At 40.5% G+C, this 17,180-nt stretch overlaps 1 protein-coding gene across 5 annotated transcripts in view; it reads left to right on the plus strand.

The window, feature by feature from the left end:
- trpm6 (transient receptor potential cation channel, subfamily M, member 6) overlaps positions 1–17,180 on the plus strand; it is a 183,008-nt gene that overhangs the window by 147,638 nt on the left and 18,190 nt on the right. For all 5 annotated transcript variants that reach the window (XM_043712201.2, XM_087997903.1, XM_087997910.1 and 2 more), the window contains 5 exons: positions 2,163–2,185; positions 3,589–3,639; positions 6,997–7,062; positions 8,285–8,571; positions 14,014–14,096. In XM_043712201.2, the coding sequence (XP_043568136.2) occupies positions 2,163–2,185; positions 3,589–3,639; positions 6,997–7,062; positions 8,285–8,571; positions 14,014–14,096 (510 nt within the window). The remainder of the gene's footprint in view (positions 1–2,162; positions 2,186–3,588; positions 3,640–6,996; positions 7,063–8,284; positions 8,572–14,013; positions 14,097–17,180) is intronic.

The raw sequence follows: 17,180 nt of genomic DNA on the forward strand, positions 1-17,180 counted from the left end.
GTCACTGCTACCCAGAAGAGATTCCAATGATCCAAAAATGTGAATCCTTCTCCCATACACCAGCTCCTCAGCCATGCATTCATCTGCTCTATCCTCCTATTTCTGCCCTCATTAGCTTATAGCACTGGGAGTAATCCAGATATTACTACCCTTGAGGACCTCCTTTTTAAATTTCTGCCTAACTCTCTGTAATATCCCTTCAGAATCTCAACCTTCTCCCTTCCTATGTCGTTCGTTCCAATGTGGACAATGACTTCTTCCTGGCCCTTCTCCCCCGTGAGAACATTCTGCACCGTCTCTGAGACATCCTTGATCCTGGCACCAGGGAAACAACACACCATTCTGCTTTTTCTCTGCTGGCCACAGAAACATCTGTCTGTACCTCGGACTACAGAATCCCCTAACACAATTGATCTCTTGGAACCCGATGTACCCCTCGTTGCATTACAGCCAGTCTCAATACCAGAAACTTGGCTGTTCGTGCTACGTTCCCCTGAGAATCCATCACCCCCTTCATTTTCCAAAACAGCATACCTGTTTGAAATGGGTATGTCCACAAAAGACTCCTGCCCTAGGTGCCTCTCCTCTCTTACCTTTCCTGGAGTTAACCCATCTTTGTGACTGTATCTGAGAGTTTCCCCCCTTCCTATAACTGCCATCCATCAAATACTGTTGCTGTTGCAAATTTCTCATCGCTTCTATCAGTTTCTCCAACCAATCCACTTGATCCGATAAGACTCGCATCGAACAGCATTTATGGCAGATATAATCCGCAGTAACCCTTAAACTCTCTTTAAACTCCCACATCTGACAAGAAGTACATATCACTAATACAGTCTTGTCACACAAGTATTTTGGTTACAAGAGCAGGTCAGAGGCTAGAAATCCTGGAGAGAGTAACTCACCTCCTGACTCCCCTATAACCATCCACTAGGAACAAGTCGGGAGTGTGATGGAATAATCCCCACTTGCCTGGATGGGTGAGCTCCAACAACACTCGATAGTTAGATACCATTCAGGACAAAGCAATCTGCTTGATTGGCACCACATCCACAAACATTGAGCCACTCTAACACCAACATTCAGTAGCAGCAGTGTGAACCATTTATAAGATACACTGCAGAAATTCACCAAACACCTTAGGCAGCACCTTCCAAACCCACAACCACTGACATCTAGAAGGTCAAGGACAGCAGGTACATGGGAACACCACAGTGAGCAAGTTCTCGTTCAAGCCACTCACCATCCTGGTTTACAAATATATCGCCATTCCTGAAGTGTCACTGGGTCAAACTTTTGGAATTCTCTTCCTGTTGGCATTGTGGATGTACTTACACCTAATGGGCTACAATGGTTCATGTAGGCAGCTCACCACCACCTTCTCAAAGGCAATTGGGAATGAGCAATAAGTGCTGATCCAGCCAGCAATGCTCACATCCCATGAATGAATTAAAAAAAGAAGGTACTGTACGAGAGGAGATCATTCAACCCTTTGTACCTGCACTTGGAAAGTGTATCTAGTGAGTCCACCTACACTACATCTTCGTATCTCCTAATAGTCCTGCAAGGATATTCGTTTAATGTAAAAATCCAGTCCATTTTGAATTTTATTACTTCTCTTATCTTTTCTGGCAGCACAAGTGGCTCTTCCATAATTGTGAATCTGCCTTGGTGTCTCAGATCCTGACCTGATACTTTTACGGTTATTGTGGCTAAATCTGTCTTGTTGCTGCCACCATGTTCATTTTCCAGAGGTGCGATACAACCTCTGTTTTACCACGTGCAGATGCAGACTTTCACCATGTCTCTCACATTGAGAGCAGCTTGGTGGAAATCTCTCGCCGAAGTTACTTACTCACAATTTGTTAGAGTTTGATTTTACTTGAAATGTTTTAGCAAATCTCTGTGAAGATACTTTCAATCTTAGAATTTGATTGAGTGCATTCAGTGTCATTGGGTTGACAGCGTGACATTACTTCCCAGTATTTAAAGATGAGATTATGAGGCAATGGTCAAAGATATTCTAAAAGCAATTTCCTTCTGGATTGTAAAGTGTTCTGAAAGATTTTCCATTTGTAAAGTACACTACGGACATGTATATAGTTGATGTACTTTCAGTATTTCATTATATGACTATGTGCTGTCACTTCCATTCCATACAGGTCAAATTCATGTGTTATTGATGGTAAGTCATAAGATTTTGAATGTTCAAATGTATATGCATTTGAAACAACTCCACCTCCTTGATTTTTATATTAATTATTGAGGTTTTGACATTGAATATATAGCTCAAAATTACAGACAGTTGAGTTAAAAATTGGAAAAATAATTTCTTCTGAAAGCGAATTGTGCAATTCCCAGTCTCTAATCTGACTATATTACAGTTCCTTCGTCTGCAACCAAGCTTGGCAATTGGGCAAAGTCATCAGCTCCATTCCCCTGGATGGGGCAATAAATTATTTAATTCATCCAGGTTGCTGCAGACTCCTGACCAGTCCAACTGCTCTCATGCTGGCTCACCTGATTTCCCTGAGAACCAATGTTATTTCCTAATGTAAATTATTTTTGGTTTAAGTCACCATTATCACTGAATTACCTCATCAGTTGCATTAATAAAGAGGAGCTGGATTGCTTCTCGAGGCCTCAAGTGGAGACCTTGGTCTTACCTTTCTTCATTACTGCCAAAACCTCCTCTGTCCTGACTTTACCACCTTATACCCCTATTTGAACCAGATACCGCGAACTCTTCCGGGAACATAGCCAGATGTAACGACTTGTCCCACCTAATTCCCACAGCTGCCTGTTGACCAGAAAGCAGATCAATTGTTTTTTTCAGAGAATTCATGTCACTGAATTTCCAAACTCTCCTGATTGCCACTGGCTTTGGGCTGTGCCTTTTTGGGTCTGATATTTCAATTGTATTAAGTTAAAAATCAAACAACACCAGGTTATAGTCCAACAGGTTTAATTGGAAGCACTAGCTTTTGGAGCGCTGCTCCTTCATCAGGTGATGTGGAGTACACGATTGTAAGACACAGAATTTATAGCAAAAGTTTACAGTGTGATGTAAATGAAATTATATATTGAAAAATCCCTTGATTGTTTTTTAAGTCTCTCATCGATTAGAATGACCACGATAGTTTCACTTCTTTCATATGTAAGTCGCAAAACTTTTTTTCGAAGTTACCTTCTCAGGTGAACTTTAACAATTGGTGTCAGCCCAGATAATCAGTTATATCACACTGTAAGCTTCTGCTATAAATTCTGTGTCTTACAATTGTGTACTCTACCTGGAGGAGCAACGCTACGAAATCTAGTGCTTCCAATTAAACCTGTTGGACTATAACCTGATGTTGTGTGATTTTTAACTTTGTACACCCCAGTCTAACACCGGCATCTCCGAATCAGTTTTATCAAGATCTTCTCCAATGCTGTTGAAATTGGAGGGGCTTCTGTAATGCTAACAACTGGAATCCATTATATTTACTCACTAAACAAAAATATTTAAGATGTTTTTAAAAACTCGACAAGAGTAATGTATCTGTCTTGATGTTTATCTATTGATAACCAGGATGCATTGTGTTTCAGGATTTGTTACCTCATTTAAAACCTCTCAGGATCTGAACTATCATTACTCTGGTAAGGAGAGAGTGAACACAATTCATCAAATCTCCAGTTATCTATTCTGAGCTCAGCAAACTAAGTATTCATTCTTCACAGCTCACAAAACTTGAGAGAAAAGACAGTATCAAATTGTACAGCATCTAACATTTCTTTTTTATTAATAGCTATTTTCTGTGTTATGCTTGTGCCTGTAATGTTATGCAACTAATTACTATGGAGACTGGTATTTTTACTTGCAAATCTCAAATGCATGTAATAGCAGTCCCAGAGTAAGGATATTCAATAGAAAATAGGAGCAGGAGTAGGTCATTTGGCCCTTCAATCCTGTTCTCTCTCCATCTACTTGCAGAGAGTTATAATCAGGTTAGATCTCTCTGGCCATCATATTTTGTTTCTAAATCTTTTGAAAATGTTGCTATTTTTTCCTTCAATGACAAATGTTTCAGGCCCAAATAACAGTACAAATAAAATAATTTTATTGGACAATAGTGATAGGATTATGGTATAGAAGAAGAAATAAGTAAGCACCTAATAAATGTGCATTACCAATCGGTAAGACAGTTTATCAGCATTGTCTCACCTTGAGCCATTTTTGGATTTGGCTAGAATGGGGCCAGAACCACAAGTGGCAGGGTAGCTTCATTAAAATATTCACCAAGGCTCCACAGATAGCACTTTCTAAACCCTTGACCACTACCATTTCAAAGGACAAGGGCAGTAGATACATGGGAACTATCTGCAAGCTCCCTTCCAAGACACTCACCATCTTGACTTGGAAAAATATCACCGATCCTTCGCTGTCACTGGGTCAAATGTCTGGAACTCTCTCCTAAATGGCAAATGGACTGCAACAGTTCCAAGAAGGTAGATCATCACCATTTTTTCAAGGGCATCTAGGGACAAGCAACATAACTTGGCCAATGATGCCCACATCTCATGATGACTTAAAATAGAAATAAATTGCCCAGTAATTATCTCTGCCCCTTCAAATGCACTCAGTCAGTTTCTTGGTGACAGACCAGAGGACCAGCATTCCACTACAACTCTGTACCTCCAAAGTAAGACCCCTAACTATGCCTCCCACCACTACCCCATCTACTGGCTGCAGCTCTGACTGCAGGTCACCCTGTGAAGTGATTTCTCTTCCACAGTGGTGAGGTAACAAATGTGGCATAAGTTAGATCTAATCTTTTAAAAGTGATGAGAGGATTAGATTACTTACAGTGTGGGAACAGGCCCTTCAGCACAACAGGTCCACACTGACCCTCCGAACAGCAACCCACCCAGACCCATTCCCTTACATTTACCCCGTCACCTAACACTATGGACATCTGAGGATGTCACCTAGACAGGGGACGAAACGTCTGCAACACAAATTATCAGCTCGACGAACAGAACCACAACAACGGGCACCCAAGCTACAAATCTTGAACTACGGACAATTTAGCATGGCCAATTCACCTAACCTACACATTTTTGGACTGCAGGAGGAAACTGGAGCACCCGGAGGAAACCCACGCAGACACAGGGAGAATGTGCAAACTCCACAAAGTCAGTTGCCTGTGGCAGGAATTGAACCCGGGTCTTCTGCTGCTGTGAGGCAGCAGTGCTAACCACTGTGACGCCCATAAGATGTCTCAAGATGGAGATGCTTTCCTCAATGGCAGGTTGCAGCCCCCTCATGCACTTAATTAAGTTAGATTATAAGGTAAATTAATTAAATAAGCAGATATTCTGTCCTCTAATTTGCTTGTCCAGTCAAAATTGATGTCAGTTGACTGCTGCTGACGGGGAGAAAATGAGGTCTGCAGATGCTGGAGATCAGATCGGGTGCCTCCTCTATATTGGGGAGACAGGCCGCCTACTTGCGGAGCATTTCAGAGAACACCTCTGGGACACCCGGACCAACCAACCCAACCACCCTGTGGCTCAACACTTCAACTCCCCCTCCCACTCCACCAAGGATATGCAGGTCTTTGGACTCCTCCACCGCCAGACCACAACAACACGACGGTTGGAGGAAGAGCGCCTCATCTTCCGCCTAGGAACCCTCCAACCACAAGGGATGAACTTGGATTTCACCAGTTTCCTCATTTCCCCTCCCCCACCTTGTCTCAGTCAAATCCCTCGAACTCAGCACCGCCTTCCGAACCTGCAATCTTCTTCTTGACCTCTCCGCCCCCACCCCAGTCTGACCTATCACCCTCACCTTGACCTCTTTCCACCTATCGCATTTCCAACGCCCCTCCCCCAAGTCCTTCCTCCCTACCTTTTATCTTAGCCTGCTGGACACACTTTCCTCATTCCTAAAGAAGGGCTTATGCCCGAAACGTCGATCCTCCTATTCCCTGGATGCTGCCTGACCTGCTGCGCTGTTCCAGCAACACATTTTCAGCTGCTGCTGACAGTGTCAGGTTGGGATTCACATTTGACCCAATGACAGCTCTTGCCCAAAATGGAAAAGTCCTTCTCATGATATCTTATAACAACATGGTTAAACTTATTCATTGTGATGCCTTTTTATAGCTTCATTAAAGTTTTTGCATCACAACCTTAGCTTTTCCAATAGGCTTTGACTTGATTTTTCTTTCTCTCGGAACTGAAACTCTGCCATTGAATGTGACATTTTCCAGGATGTTTCAGCAAGGTTCAGTCAGCTGTACATTTTTCAGTGGGTTCAAAAACCTTTCACTCAGTAGCTCTCACTTAAAGAATTTTGAGAAGTTAAAGGGCAATTTTGACAACATTTTAATGAAGTAAAATTTGCTTTGAGCATATGTTAAACAGCAGACAGATTAACCCTCATATTTACAAGGATTGAGTGGGGATACATATCATGGTAGAGTGTGAAGATTGGGAAAGTTGAAATCACTCAAATTTAACAGCGGCATTATAATTTTTTGTTCCATTTCCTGTCCTGTGGAAGTGCAGCACCATTTTAGCACTCTTCATCACAACTATAGCCAGACTGCCTTTAAGTAATGCCACCGCAAAACAACTAGTTATGTTTTAAAAGAGAAAGGTATTCCAATTCAGATATACTGGGTGATTAAAGGACTTTTAAGGATGTGTCTGCGCATGTATGTAGATAGATGATGGCTCAGTGTTTTGCATCAAAGTAATAAGACATAGAATTGCTCCCGCTTCATCTGGTTTCCTAGCTGCTTGATCACCCCAAGGGAATAAGTTGCAAAAATGCTTTTTAATAGGGAGGGAATAAAGTTTCATCATAGAGCTGCTGACCTAACTGTCCTTCCAAAGAAATGGTACTTGTTTTCAACAGGGTAGACTAAGCACATTTGAAGAGTGGGAGATAAGGCATTTTTAATGTAAACTTTTAACATTGTTTTAAATATGTTTCTTTTTTTGCAGCTGTTGAAAGAAATAATTTAATGAGGCTTGCCCAGACAATACCATTCACCCCCGTTGATCTCTTTGGTAATATTAATGTACTTCTGTTTTGATTTAAAGATCTCATTGCTTGTGGGACAGGGATTGTTAGTTGGGAGAACAAAATGATGATGTTGGGCAGCGTGTTCTGCTCAGTGAAAGCACAGATCTGGCACATTCTTATTGATCAGTAGTTAGCAATGCTGCCACACTTAACCAAAGACCTGTGTTTGATTCCTCCCTTTGGCGACTGTCTTTGTGAAGTTTGCACATTCTCACTGTATTTGTGTGGGTTGCCTCCAGATGATCCGTGTTCCTCTCACAGTCCAAAGATTTGCAGGTTAGGTTTTTGGCCATGTTAATTTGCCCATAGTGTCCAGGGATGTGCAGACTAGGTCGCTTAGCCATGGGGAATGCAGGGTTACAGGGATACAGTAGGGGGCTGGGTCTGGTTCTGGGTGGGATACTGTTTGGAGGGTCAGTGTGTACCAAGGGCCAAATGGCCTGCTAGCAATGATGTAATTTCTTCCTAAGGCTCAGTGGTGAGCACTGCTGCCTCAGCGCCAGGGTTTGATTCCAGCCTCGGGCGACTGTCTGTATGGAGTTTGCACATTCTCCCCGTGTCTGCATGGGTTTACTCCAGGTGCTCCGGTTTCCTCCCACAGTCAAAAGATTTGCAGGTTAGGTGAATTGGCCTTGCTAAGTTCCCATAAAGTTCAGGGTTGTGTAGGTTAGGTGCGTTAGTCAGGGATAAATGTAGAGTAATGGGGGACTGAATCTGGACGGGTTACTCTTTGGAGAGTCAGTGTGGACTTGCTAGGCCGAAGGGCCTGTTTCCACACTATAGGGATTCTATGATTCTAAAATCAAAATGAGAATCTTTCTTTCGTTGTTTGTTTTTTCCTTTCTTCTGTTTGCCCAATCCATTGTGTAGGGAGAGAGTAATTCTTGAAAAAAATAACCTGTTTTCATTTTAATTGGCTACAAAATAGATTTGAAGGCTAATTTTTCAGGTAATCAACAGCGTGTAGCAGTTGATCCTTACATACTTGGTATGTGTTTTATGCATTGGAACCTGAACAGAACTTGAATAAAGTAAAAGACTGTAGTGCTCAGAAGTACTTGGAAGAGCAATTGGTTCACGTTGCTTGAAAATGTACACATTTTTTGAATATTATAAAATTGTCAATAGAGATATTGGTACAACAGTCCACTTTTTGCAAATGTTAACATGTTGAAGATACCACTATCATTTTGTATTTTTGTGCAGCTGGTGAGGAGGTAACCATTTACAAGTTGGAGGAGAGTTCACCAGTAAACCTGGACAAGAGCATGTCCTCCTGGTCTCAACATGGTTTGGCTGCCATGATTCATGTCCTTTCCAAGGAAGAAATGGATGGAGGTCTTCGTCGGGCTATGAAGGTGTGCTGCACTTGGTCAGAAGAAGATGTGCTGAAAAGTGGGCAGACTTACATCATAAAGAGCTTCCTGCCAGAAGTAGTCAAAACTTGGCAGAAAATCTTTAGTGAAGGAACTGTGCTCCATCTGTGTCTGAGGGTAAGTGATTGGAGGTGAATGGGAGGACTTATCAATATTTTTGAGGGCTGGAGGATGCAGTTAAAGATTTCCAATGCTCTAGGTAACTTCTGCTCATATCCTAAATATGTTAGTTTCCAACCTGTCCTCAAAGTTTCTATTGAATTTGTGTGGAATAGAGTTTCTAATTGAATTTTTACCAATCCAGCAGCATTGATGGAGCTCAGATAACCAGGGTAACTACTCCCCATGTCCCTGACCAGCAAAGGGCTCAAGAAAGGATTGACAGCTGGTATGCCTGGAAGATCAAAGTCAACTAGTCTCAGGAATGGAAATTGGGATATAACCCTGAAAAGGATCTCTGAGAATTCATTTTAAATAAATTCAGCTCCCTAATAAAGGGATAACTGATGAAGGGGAGGCAATGGCCAAGAGGTATTATCACTGGACTGTTAATCCAGTATCTTTTCCCCAGTCCCACCCCCAACATCCTATTTATCTCTCAGCTCCACACCCCCCACACACACCCCCCCCCCCCCCCCCCCAATTTCCTGATGAAGGGCTAATGTCTGAAACGTCGACTCTCCTCCTCAGATGCTGCCGTGCTTTTCCAGCACCACACTTTTTAACGCTGACTCTCCAGCGTCTGCGGTCCTCATTTTCTCTCAGTCACTGTTAATCCAGAGAACTAAGTAATATTCTGGGGAATTGAGTTTGAATCCCACCATGGCCGATTATTTGAAATAAAAAAAAAGTGGAATTAAACGTGCAATGATGACCGAGAAATCACTGTTGAATATCAGAAAAACCCATCCGGTTCATTAAAGTCCGTTAAGGAAGGAAACTGCCATCCTCACCTGGTCTGGCCTATATGTGACTCCAGACCCACAGCAATGTGGTTGACTGTTAACTGCCCTCTGGGTAATTAGGGATGGACAATAAGTGCTGGCCTAGCCAATGATGCTCACATTGCCAGAATGAATAAAAAACAAACTGTGAAAAATTCTATGTGCAGGTCATTAATTTCACACAGTCCCATCCCCTTACCTCACATACTCTGGTTGTCAGCCAGGGATCCTGGAAAGCCTCATCAGAGAAGGGAGGTGCCATCCTAATCTTCAATAACTCCTCTTCACCCACCTACAGGTGCGCGCAGGCACAAGCACACCTACGCCTAATCCTGTTTCCCTATAAACATTTAGGTTTTTGTTTGCTAATATTGCCAACAGTAATCCTTAAGCTATGAACAAACAATTTCTTCAGGATCATACATATTCATTTTACAAGGGAGTGTGTTACAATTTTAAATTCCTTTAACCCTCATTCTCCAGACACAATTTTAAATTTTACAATTTTACCTGTTGTAGTAACTGAGCCCTTTGCTCATTACAGGACAGTCTCAGGATATAATGGATTTTGATAGTATGCATAGAGTAATGAAGAATGACCGTTTAATTTGCTCAATTTGTTAAATTTATCTGAGACTTAGAAAGGATCAGCGTTGCCTTGAAAATCAATTGAAGGGGAGAGTGTGGGACTTTGGTTGGGGTTGGAGGAATGGTAAGTAGATGGAGGTCACTAACACTAGTTAAGAGAGTGACAAGACAAGAAAACTGTTTTTTCTCAGCAGCCCACTACCCCAACCTTCCTAATGCTGGATGCTTCAATCAGGCTGTAAAGGCTTTGTATATGGCAATCTCATCCTCACCTGTCATTTCTCCCAGAAACCTGCTCGCAATTCAAAATCAATAAGTGTTTTCTTTTCAACTTCTTTCTGTGTAGTACCTCCCTGGCTTGCCTTTAGTTGACTGTCATCAGTGATCCCTTTAGTAGACCTTAGTAAGATTTACTTCTCTCCCTCATGGTTTCAATAGCTTTGGGTTGTGGCCAGACCTTGAAATCCAGTTCTTTTAAAAAGCTTCTTGAAAAGAAAGCTCTCAATTTCATCTATATCTTTTGTTGGTGTGTTTTCTCCTTAACTGTGTCCTACTTTCAATCACTTCCTTACACAATTGTATACATGCATTAATGAACCTTGGAGAAACTTTACTGTCCCACACAATATTCTCATAATATCATTAAAACAGAATCAAACATCCCCATTTGGTCCCAGATAGTGCATATTTTGTTGTTTTTTGTTTCCATTTCAAATAATAGTTTATTTTCTCATAAATAACCCTCCATGCTGTGCCTGTCTTGTTTCATTTAAAAATTATACCACTTTCAAATGGCAGTGTTTTTTGCAGTCAAAAGTGGGTTCTGCAGATGCTAGAGATTAGAGTCAAGATTAGAGTGGTGCTGGAAAAGCACAGCAGGTCAGGCAGCATCCGAGGAGCAGGAAAATCGATGTTTCGGGCAAAAGCCCTTCTTCAGTGTTTTTGTAGTGTTTGTCTATTTCTCTCCTTTTTTGATATTCAGAAACCATTCAGTTGGCATTTTTAAAAATATATAAAATGAAATCTGTTTGGTGCTTTAAATCTCCCTTTGAGTTCTTGAAATAGCAACTTGCAGCAATTAATTTTGTCAGTTCCAATTGCAGGAACAATTGGTGATTTTTAAATCAGAGACAGAAGTGCTTCTCAATCTGTTTAGAGGCAAGTTTCATATCTCCTCTTCTCAAGCACTTTATTTTGGAAGATACCAAATGAACTGAATGGTTAAGGCCAAGTCTGTGAAAGTTAGAGCCTTTAATTGAAATTGCCACCATGCTGTACTTTAATCCTGAAAACTGCTGGATTGCTTGCTGTACCATCAATATTCATGTACATCTGGAAATGAAACATAAGTATCTTTTTGACTCTCCAGAGGAGCTCAAAGGGTTAGAGCTTCTATTCATATTTGTCAGTTTAGAAGTTCAAATTTTAATAATGCCTAATGCTTCCATTTAGCAAGATGGAAATGATGCTGCAGCTTGATTGTAAGGGGGAAGAAAAACTTCTCATCTGCGTACAAATGTGACACTTTTTTGAGATGCATTTTTTGCAACTTTTTCCCAGTTAATAAAGAATGAAACTCTGTTTTAAACTGTTTTCTTTCCAATTTTTTTAACCTATCTTTTTTCTAACTTCACTAAACATTTTTTTAGATATTTGATGAACATGAAAAATCATTTGTAACATTATCAACTTCCAAGGAAATGACTCACATTTTGTCATCAAGGAAGGCAGAGTTTTATTTTGAAAGGAAAAGATTAAGTTAAAGTTTTTTGTCCAGTTCCCTTTGTCTCAGGAACCTTTTCAAATAAGTTTAATAAAGCTAAAGAAAAATAGCATGGAAGAAAAGGTTAGCTTTTATAGCTAAGCAAAATCTTCAACATTTGAGTGGATACGTAAATAGGAAAGGTTTGGAGGGATATGGGCCATGAGTAGGCAGGTGGGACTAGTTTAGTTTGGGATTATGTTTGGATTGGATCGAAGTGTCTGTTTCCATGCTGTATGACTGTAATGCAAACTTGAATGATGAACAAGGGGTCAGAATACTTACCAAATCTCTCTCCCTTAAACCAATTTTCAAATTCTGATGTTTCTGATTTAATCTCGTTTGAATGCAAAGGTTGCAAAACGTATCTTTAATTTAATTTTTTTTGCAAAAAAAATACTCTCGTACAACTGTTTGAAAAAGTTCAAATTGGATTTCAGGTATCCTAGCAACCATTAATTACTTCGTTAAAAATCACACTAGTGTTGTGTGATTTTTAACTTTGTACACCCCAGTCCAACACCGGTATCTCCAAATCATGATTGATTACTTCAAGGAGGACTGTTTTGGTGACTTTCAGATTTGTAAAGTAAATTTTGCTAAAATTAAATGCACTAAATTTTTAACTTACATTTTTTATCCAATTCTTTAAGTTTCACCAGCTTCAATGACAGCTTGAACTGGAATATCCTTTCCTTTTGTCCTTTCTTTAAAATGTATGGCCCCCAACCAATTCATTTTGGCACTTCTTTTGCTTAAATCTGCATTCCTGGGCAACCTCAGAAAAACAATTATAATCCCATCATACACAATCTTTACCATCATGAAATCACACTTCAGACAGCCTCTTTTGTAAGATTTAGATTAAATTTGACAGTTACAGACTGTGGAAAATGCAAGGCAGAGTCTGAAGTGGTGTAAATATAATTTGTTATGTATTTAGCAGTTTTAAATACAAATAGCCAGGAAATGCATGCAACTGTGATACGTGAGAGCACTTTTCTCCTTGGCCACAATCTTGGTTTCTCCTCAGTTTCTGATTTCTAGTTAATGTTCATGTGTTTGCCAGAGAAGGAAGAGAAACTGCCAGATGCTCTATTGCTATGTCGATTAATTGTATAATATTCGGAAAGGCACCATTTCTCATACCATTTAACGGCTTCAGTAAGAGTGTAGAGCATAAAGGTCACCACAAACTTTCCAGTTCCAAGACCTAATTAGCTAGAGGCTAGACAGTAGCAGAAATCCCCTCTTGTCAACCCTTCCTGCTTTCATGTAAGGGCATTAAATTCTTTTTATAGTGTGGTTAAGATTGGACAAGAGGTGGAAGATGTAGATTCTGTGAGGAATTGTGGAACTATCTACTTTTATAAGAAGATTAGAAAAACAGATTTTTAAAATTGTAATAGGCCAGTAACTGTAGGTATACGAGTGTGCTCATTTGCAAACTACTGAAAGATAATATCTAAGTATCACAAATAGTTAAGAAGGCAAATGGTATGTAAGCCATACCCAAAAGGGCGTGGAACTTAAGAGTGAGATCATATCTGGAGTGCTGAGTACAGTTTAGGTTTCCTTACCTATGGCAGCTTCAGAAGATTGAATTTTGGAATAAGAGGATGGATATTGAATGGAAATAACCCTTTATTCTCTGCAGTTTAGATGAACAAGAGGTGATCTTGTTTAAATATGTTGTATTCTTGAAGAGCATGACAAGACAGCCACTGAAAGGCTGTTTTCCTGGCTGGGACCTTTGAATTATGATAAGGGATTGTAATGAAGAGAAACTTCTTCATTCAGAGATTTTAATGTTTGAACTTCCCTACATCATGGGATGCTATGTTCTTGGGTCTAGTCAAGACCGAGAAGATAACTGTCCGAGGGTGTGGGGATAGGGTGGAAAATTGGAGATGATGTAAAAGATGAGCCACAATCATATTGAAATGAGGAGCAAGCTTTGACTGCCACATGGCTTGCTCCTGCTCTAGCTCTTACGAGTTGCACCCTATTTTGGATGGGATATTGAAGAAATAAAAGTCAAAATTCAGGTTAAACTTTACTAAGGGGAATATTCTGTACACACTATATGCTGTATACTCTTTATAAATGTATCTAGAGTTTTGTCATGCGCAAAGAAATCTTTGAACATTTTCCAACAGTTTGATCAAAGTATACCAAAACAGAATTTTAAACTAAGTATTGATATGCAGATTTTGTTTTGTTCCATTATGAAAAGTTTTTGGTTTTTATTTTGCTTTCTTTCAGGAAATTCAGCAGCAAAGAGCTGCACAGAAACTCATTTACACTTTTAATCAAATGAAGCCACAAACCATTCCTTACACTCCACGGTAAGAAGCTGGATTTATCAAATATGTTACACTGTGCAACTCTGTGTAGCATCAAAGATATCACACCATTCGATGGTTTCACCAGCACTCAGTTCTGAATGGATATCTAAAACCTACCCCAGTTCCATTCCAAAATATTAGGTACATCAAAAAACCTTGATAGTATTTTAAAACAGCGGAATTTCTCCAAAATGTGGCTAAGTGCCATGGTGGCGAGTTTAGTGGAGGGTGTTGCCTTGTGATGTGAAACGACTTTTCTCACATAGTTCTCCAGTGCTGGTTAAGTACATACCATGCCTGCATGGTGCCACCCTTGTCTAATGGTACGCTTATTGACAGTGAAAGTGCTTGGTGTAACTGGGACTTTACAACATTCACGCTGTGGGCAACATATTTAAACCCCAGCTGTGCACCATTTCACGTGCTTCCAGCCTAGTCTGAAGTAGCCACCCAGGTCAGTGCAGCATTCACAGTTCAGGGAAATGTGCAGCAATGCTGCAAAAAAGTTAATTATCTTCTGTGCTCCAGAAGGATAAATCCATCTTCTCTTTGCTATCGAGCATTGTACCTCTGCAACTGAACCCCCCCAACAACCAACCAAGGCTCATGGCCTACCACTCTCACTATTGCATGCCTCATCTTCCATTAATGGGTCTCAGCCATCCCAACCCTCCCAAGCTACTCACTGTTTCTGTCCTCTGCGCTACCTGCTCATTCATTCAGCTCTCTTTCCTGACTGTAGGGGGGGGGGACCTAATGACTCCTAATTGACCATTTGATTGGATCTCAGACAGGGTGTTTGCTAAATAAGCCGGTGCCACATATTGTAGGTCTGACATTGATGTAGCACAATGCTATGCACCAACATATCCACTGTTCCATTTTGGCAAAATCCATAGCTTCGGAGTGAAAGGATGACCTGTTAGAACTGAGATAAGGAAGAATTCCTTGAACCAGAGGGTCGGTAATCTGGGAAACTAATTGCAATCTAGGGAACTATTCAATACAAAAGGCTGTGCATGTCTGGTCATTGAATGTATTTAAGACAGAGATAGATTGGTTCTTGATTGGTAAGGGGATCATTGGTTATGGGAGAAGGCAGGAGAATGGGTTTGAGAAACATATCAGCCATGATTGAATGGCAAAGCAGAATTGATGGGCTGAATGGCCTAATTCTGGTATTATGGTCTCATAGTACATCAAAATCTACCTGGTTTTATATCTGCTAAGGTAATGATGTTGTGAGCATCCAAGTAAGTGTAATGTGCAAGTGAAAACATGCTACAGCCCTAAGCTGCACCCTGTTCTGATGCATGAAATGGATGCCTGCACCTGCATGCAGCAGTATTGCATTGCAATGTGTTGGGGAACCTGAAAGTGCAGCATTGAAGTGGTGACTTGCATTAATGAGTCCCAAATGCCACCTAATGAGGCAGGTGCTTTGCCTTTGGCCTTGGGCAGAGGCTGCAGGTGGTCACTGCCCACGTAGCATGAGATATTGGCGAATTCTCACCAAGGTGGATACCCAGAGATGACACTGGTCAATTGCACTGCATGGTATCTGCTCAGTCCTTTAAGTTGGAATTGTCATCACCTGGTCTTTCTATTGCCTAAAAAAGTAACAGGGAGAAAGTGAGGACAGCAGATGCTGGAGATCAGAGTCGAGAGTGTGGTGCTGGGAAAGAACAGCAGAGGAGGCAGCATCCGAGGAGCAGGATAAGCATAAGCCCTTCATCATTCCATTCCTGATGAAAGGCTTATGCCTGAAACATTGACTCTCCTGCTCCTCACATGCTGCCTGACCTCCTGTACTTTCCCAGCACCACACTCTTGACTAAAAAAGTAGCAGCTTGCAAATAAATAGGGCAAAACTAGGTAATAATGAGATTTAGTACATCCAAAACCGCCCTCACTATTCACTCACAAGTTTTTTTTTATCTTGCTGTTAAAATCTATGTGGAAAATCTGACTTATTTTTCTCAGCATTGAGAATCTCATTGTTTTTATTCTCATCATATTTTCCTAATTGTGGAATCATTCTCACATCATTCAGAGATTGAGAAAATTCAGCCTCATTTCTTAACCATCATTCAACAATGTCAAGTCTGGTAGTTAAAAATCTCATGCAAGAAACTAGTGAGCATAAATCAAGGCACAATACCCTGGTGCTGTACTGAAGGTATGCTGTCTTTTACATGTAAAAGATACCGCTATCATTTGAAAGAGAGCACGGGAGCTTTCAGCAGCATCCTTAAAAGCAGATTAAGAGCTCATTTATTTTAGTGCTATTAATGGGGTTGCACAAAATGGCTGCTGTGTGTCCAACTATGCATCGATACCAATGGCGTTCTTTGGAACGCCCTGAGGTCATGAAAGGCACTTTATAAATGCAGGTTGTTACTTTAAATGCTACCTAATATCTCGACAGTGGCTATTCTCACCAAAGTGGATTCTGAAATATATGGCTGCTAGGAGTGACAGCGTGCCTAAGTCATTCAGTCATTTTGGTGCACTTCTGCCCTAGTTTTGACTGATCAGTAAGTCAGAAAATACAACTCCACCTGTTTAAAGAAACTAACATTGTTTTGCTGTTGCATTTGGTGCTCTTGAATTGTCCCCACATTGCAAGATGCAAATGGAAATAACAATTCACAGTGGTAGGAATTCCAACATAAAATGATTGCTGCTATAACCAGGATAACAAAATTCCTCTTGTAGTAAGGAGAATACATTGGCTAACTTACCAACCCACCAATAAAACAACAAAATGGCAATATTGTGAAATGGCACAGTGCAGAAAAGAATATGCTGTTAAATAACATTTGTGTAAAATGTGAGCCGGTAGCTAATTTCAAATGAAGATTTTCATTGTCTGATTTTATATTTCAATGGGAATTGCAAAGTATCTTATGTTTTGACCAACTGCTTCTCATATCACAGTTTTTCCATTATATCTCAGTTTGTAACACAGTAGCAAAGGTAGTTCAAATATTCTTCATAAATTTTATGCTAGACATTAAAATAGTTACACTTTTCAGTTAAAAACACATCTTTGTGCTCACAGCACAAAACACTTAGGAATTT

The sequence above is a fragment of the Chiloscyllium plagiosum genome, unplaced genomic scaffold (genome assembly GCF_037043375.1).
Source record: "Chiloscyllium plagiosum isolate Xiang-an unplaced genomic scaffold, Cpla_swu_hap1 HiC_scaffold_2, whole genome shotgun sequence".
In the NCBI taxonomy this organism is placed as follows: domain Eukaryota; kingdom Metazoa; phylum Chordata; class Chondrichthyes; order Orectolobiformes; family Hemiscylliidae; genus Chiloscyllium; species Chiloscyllium plagiosum.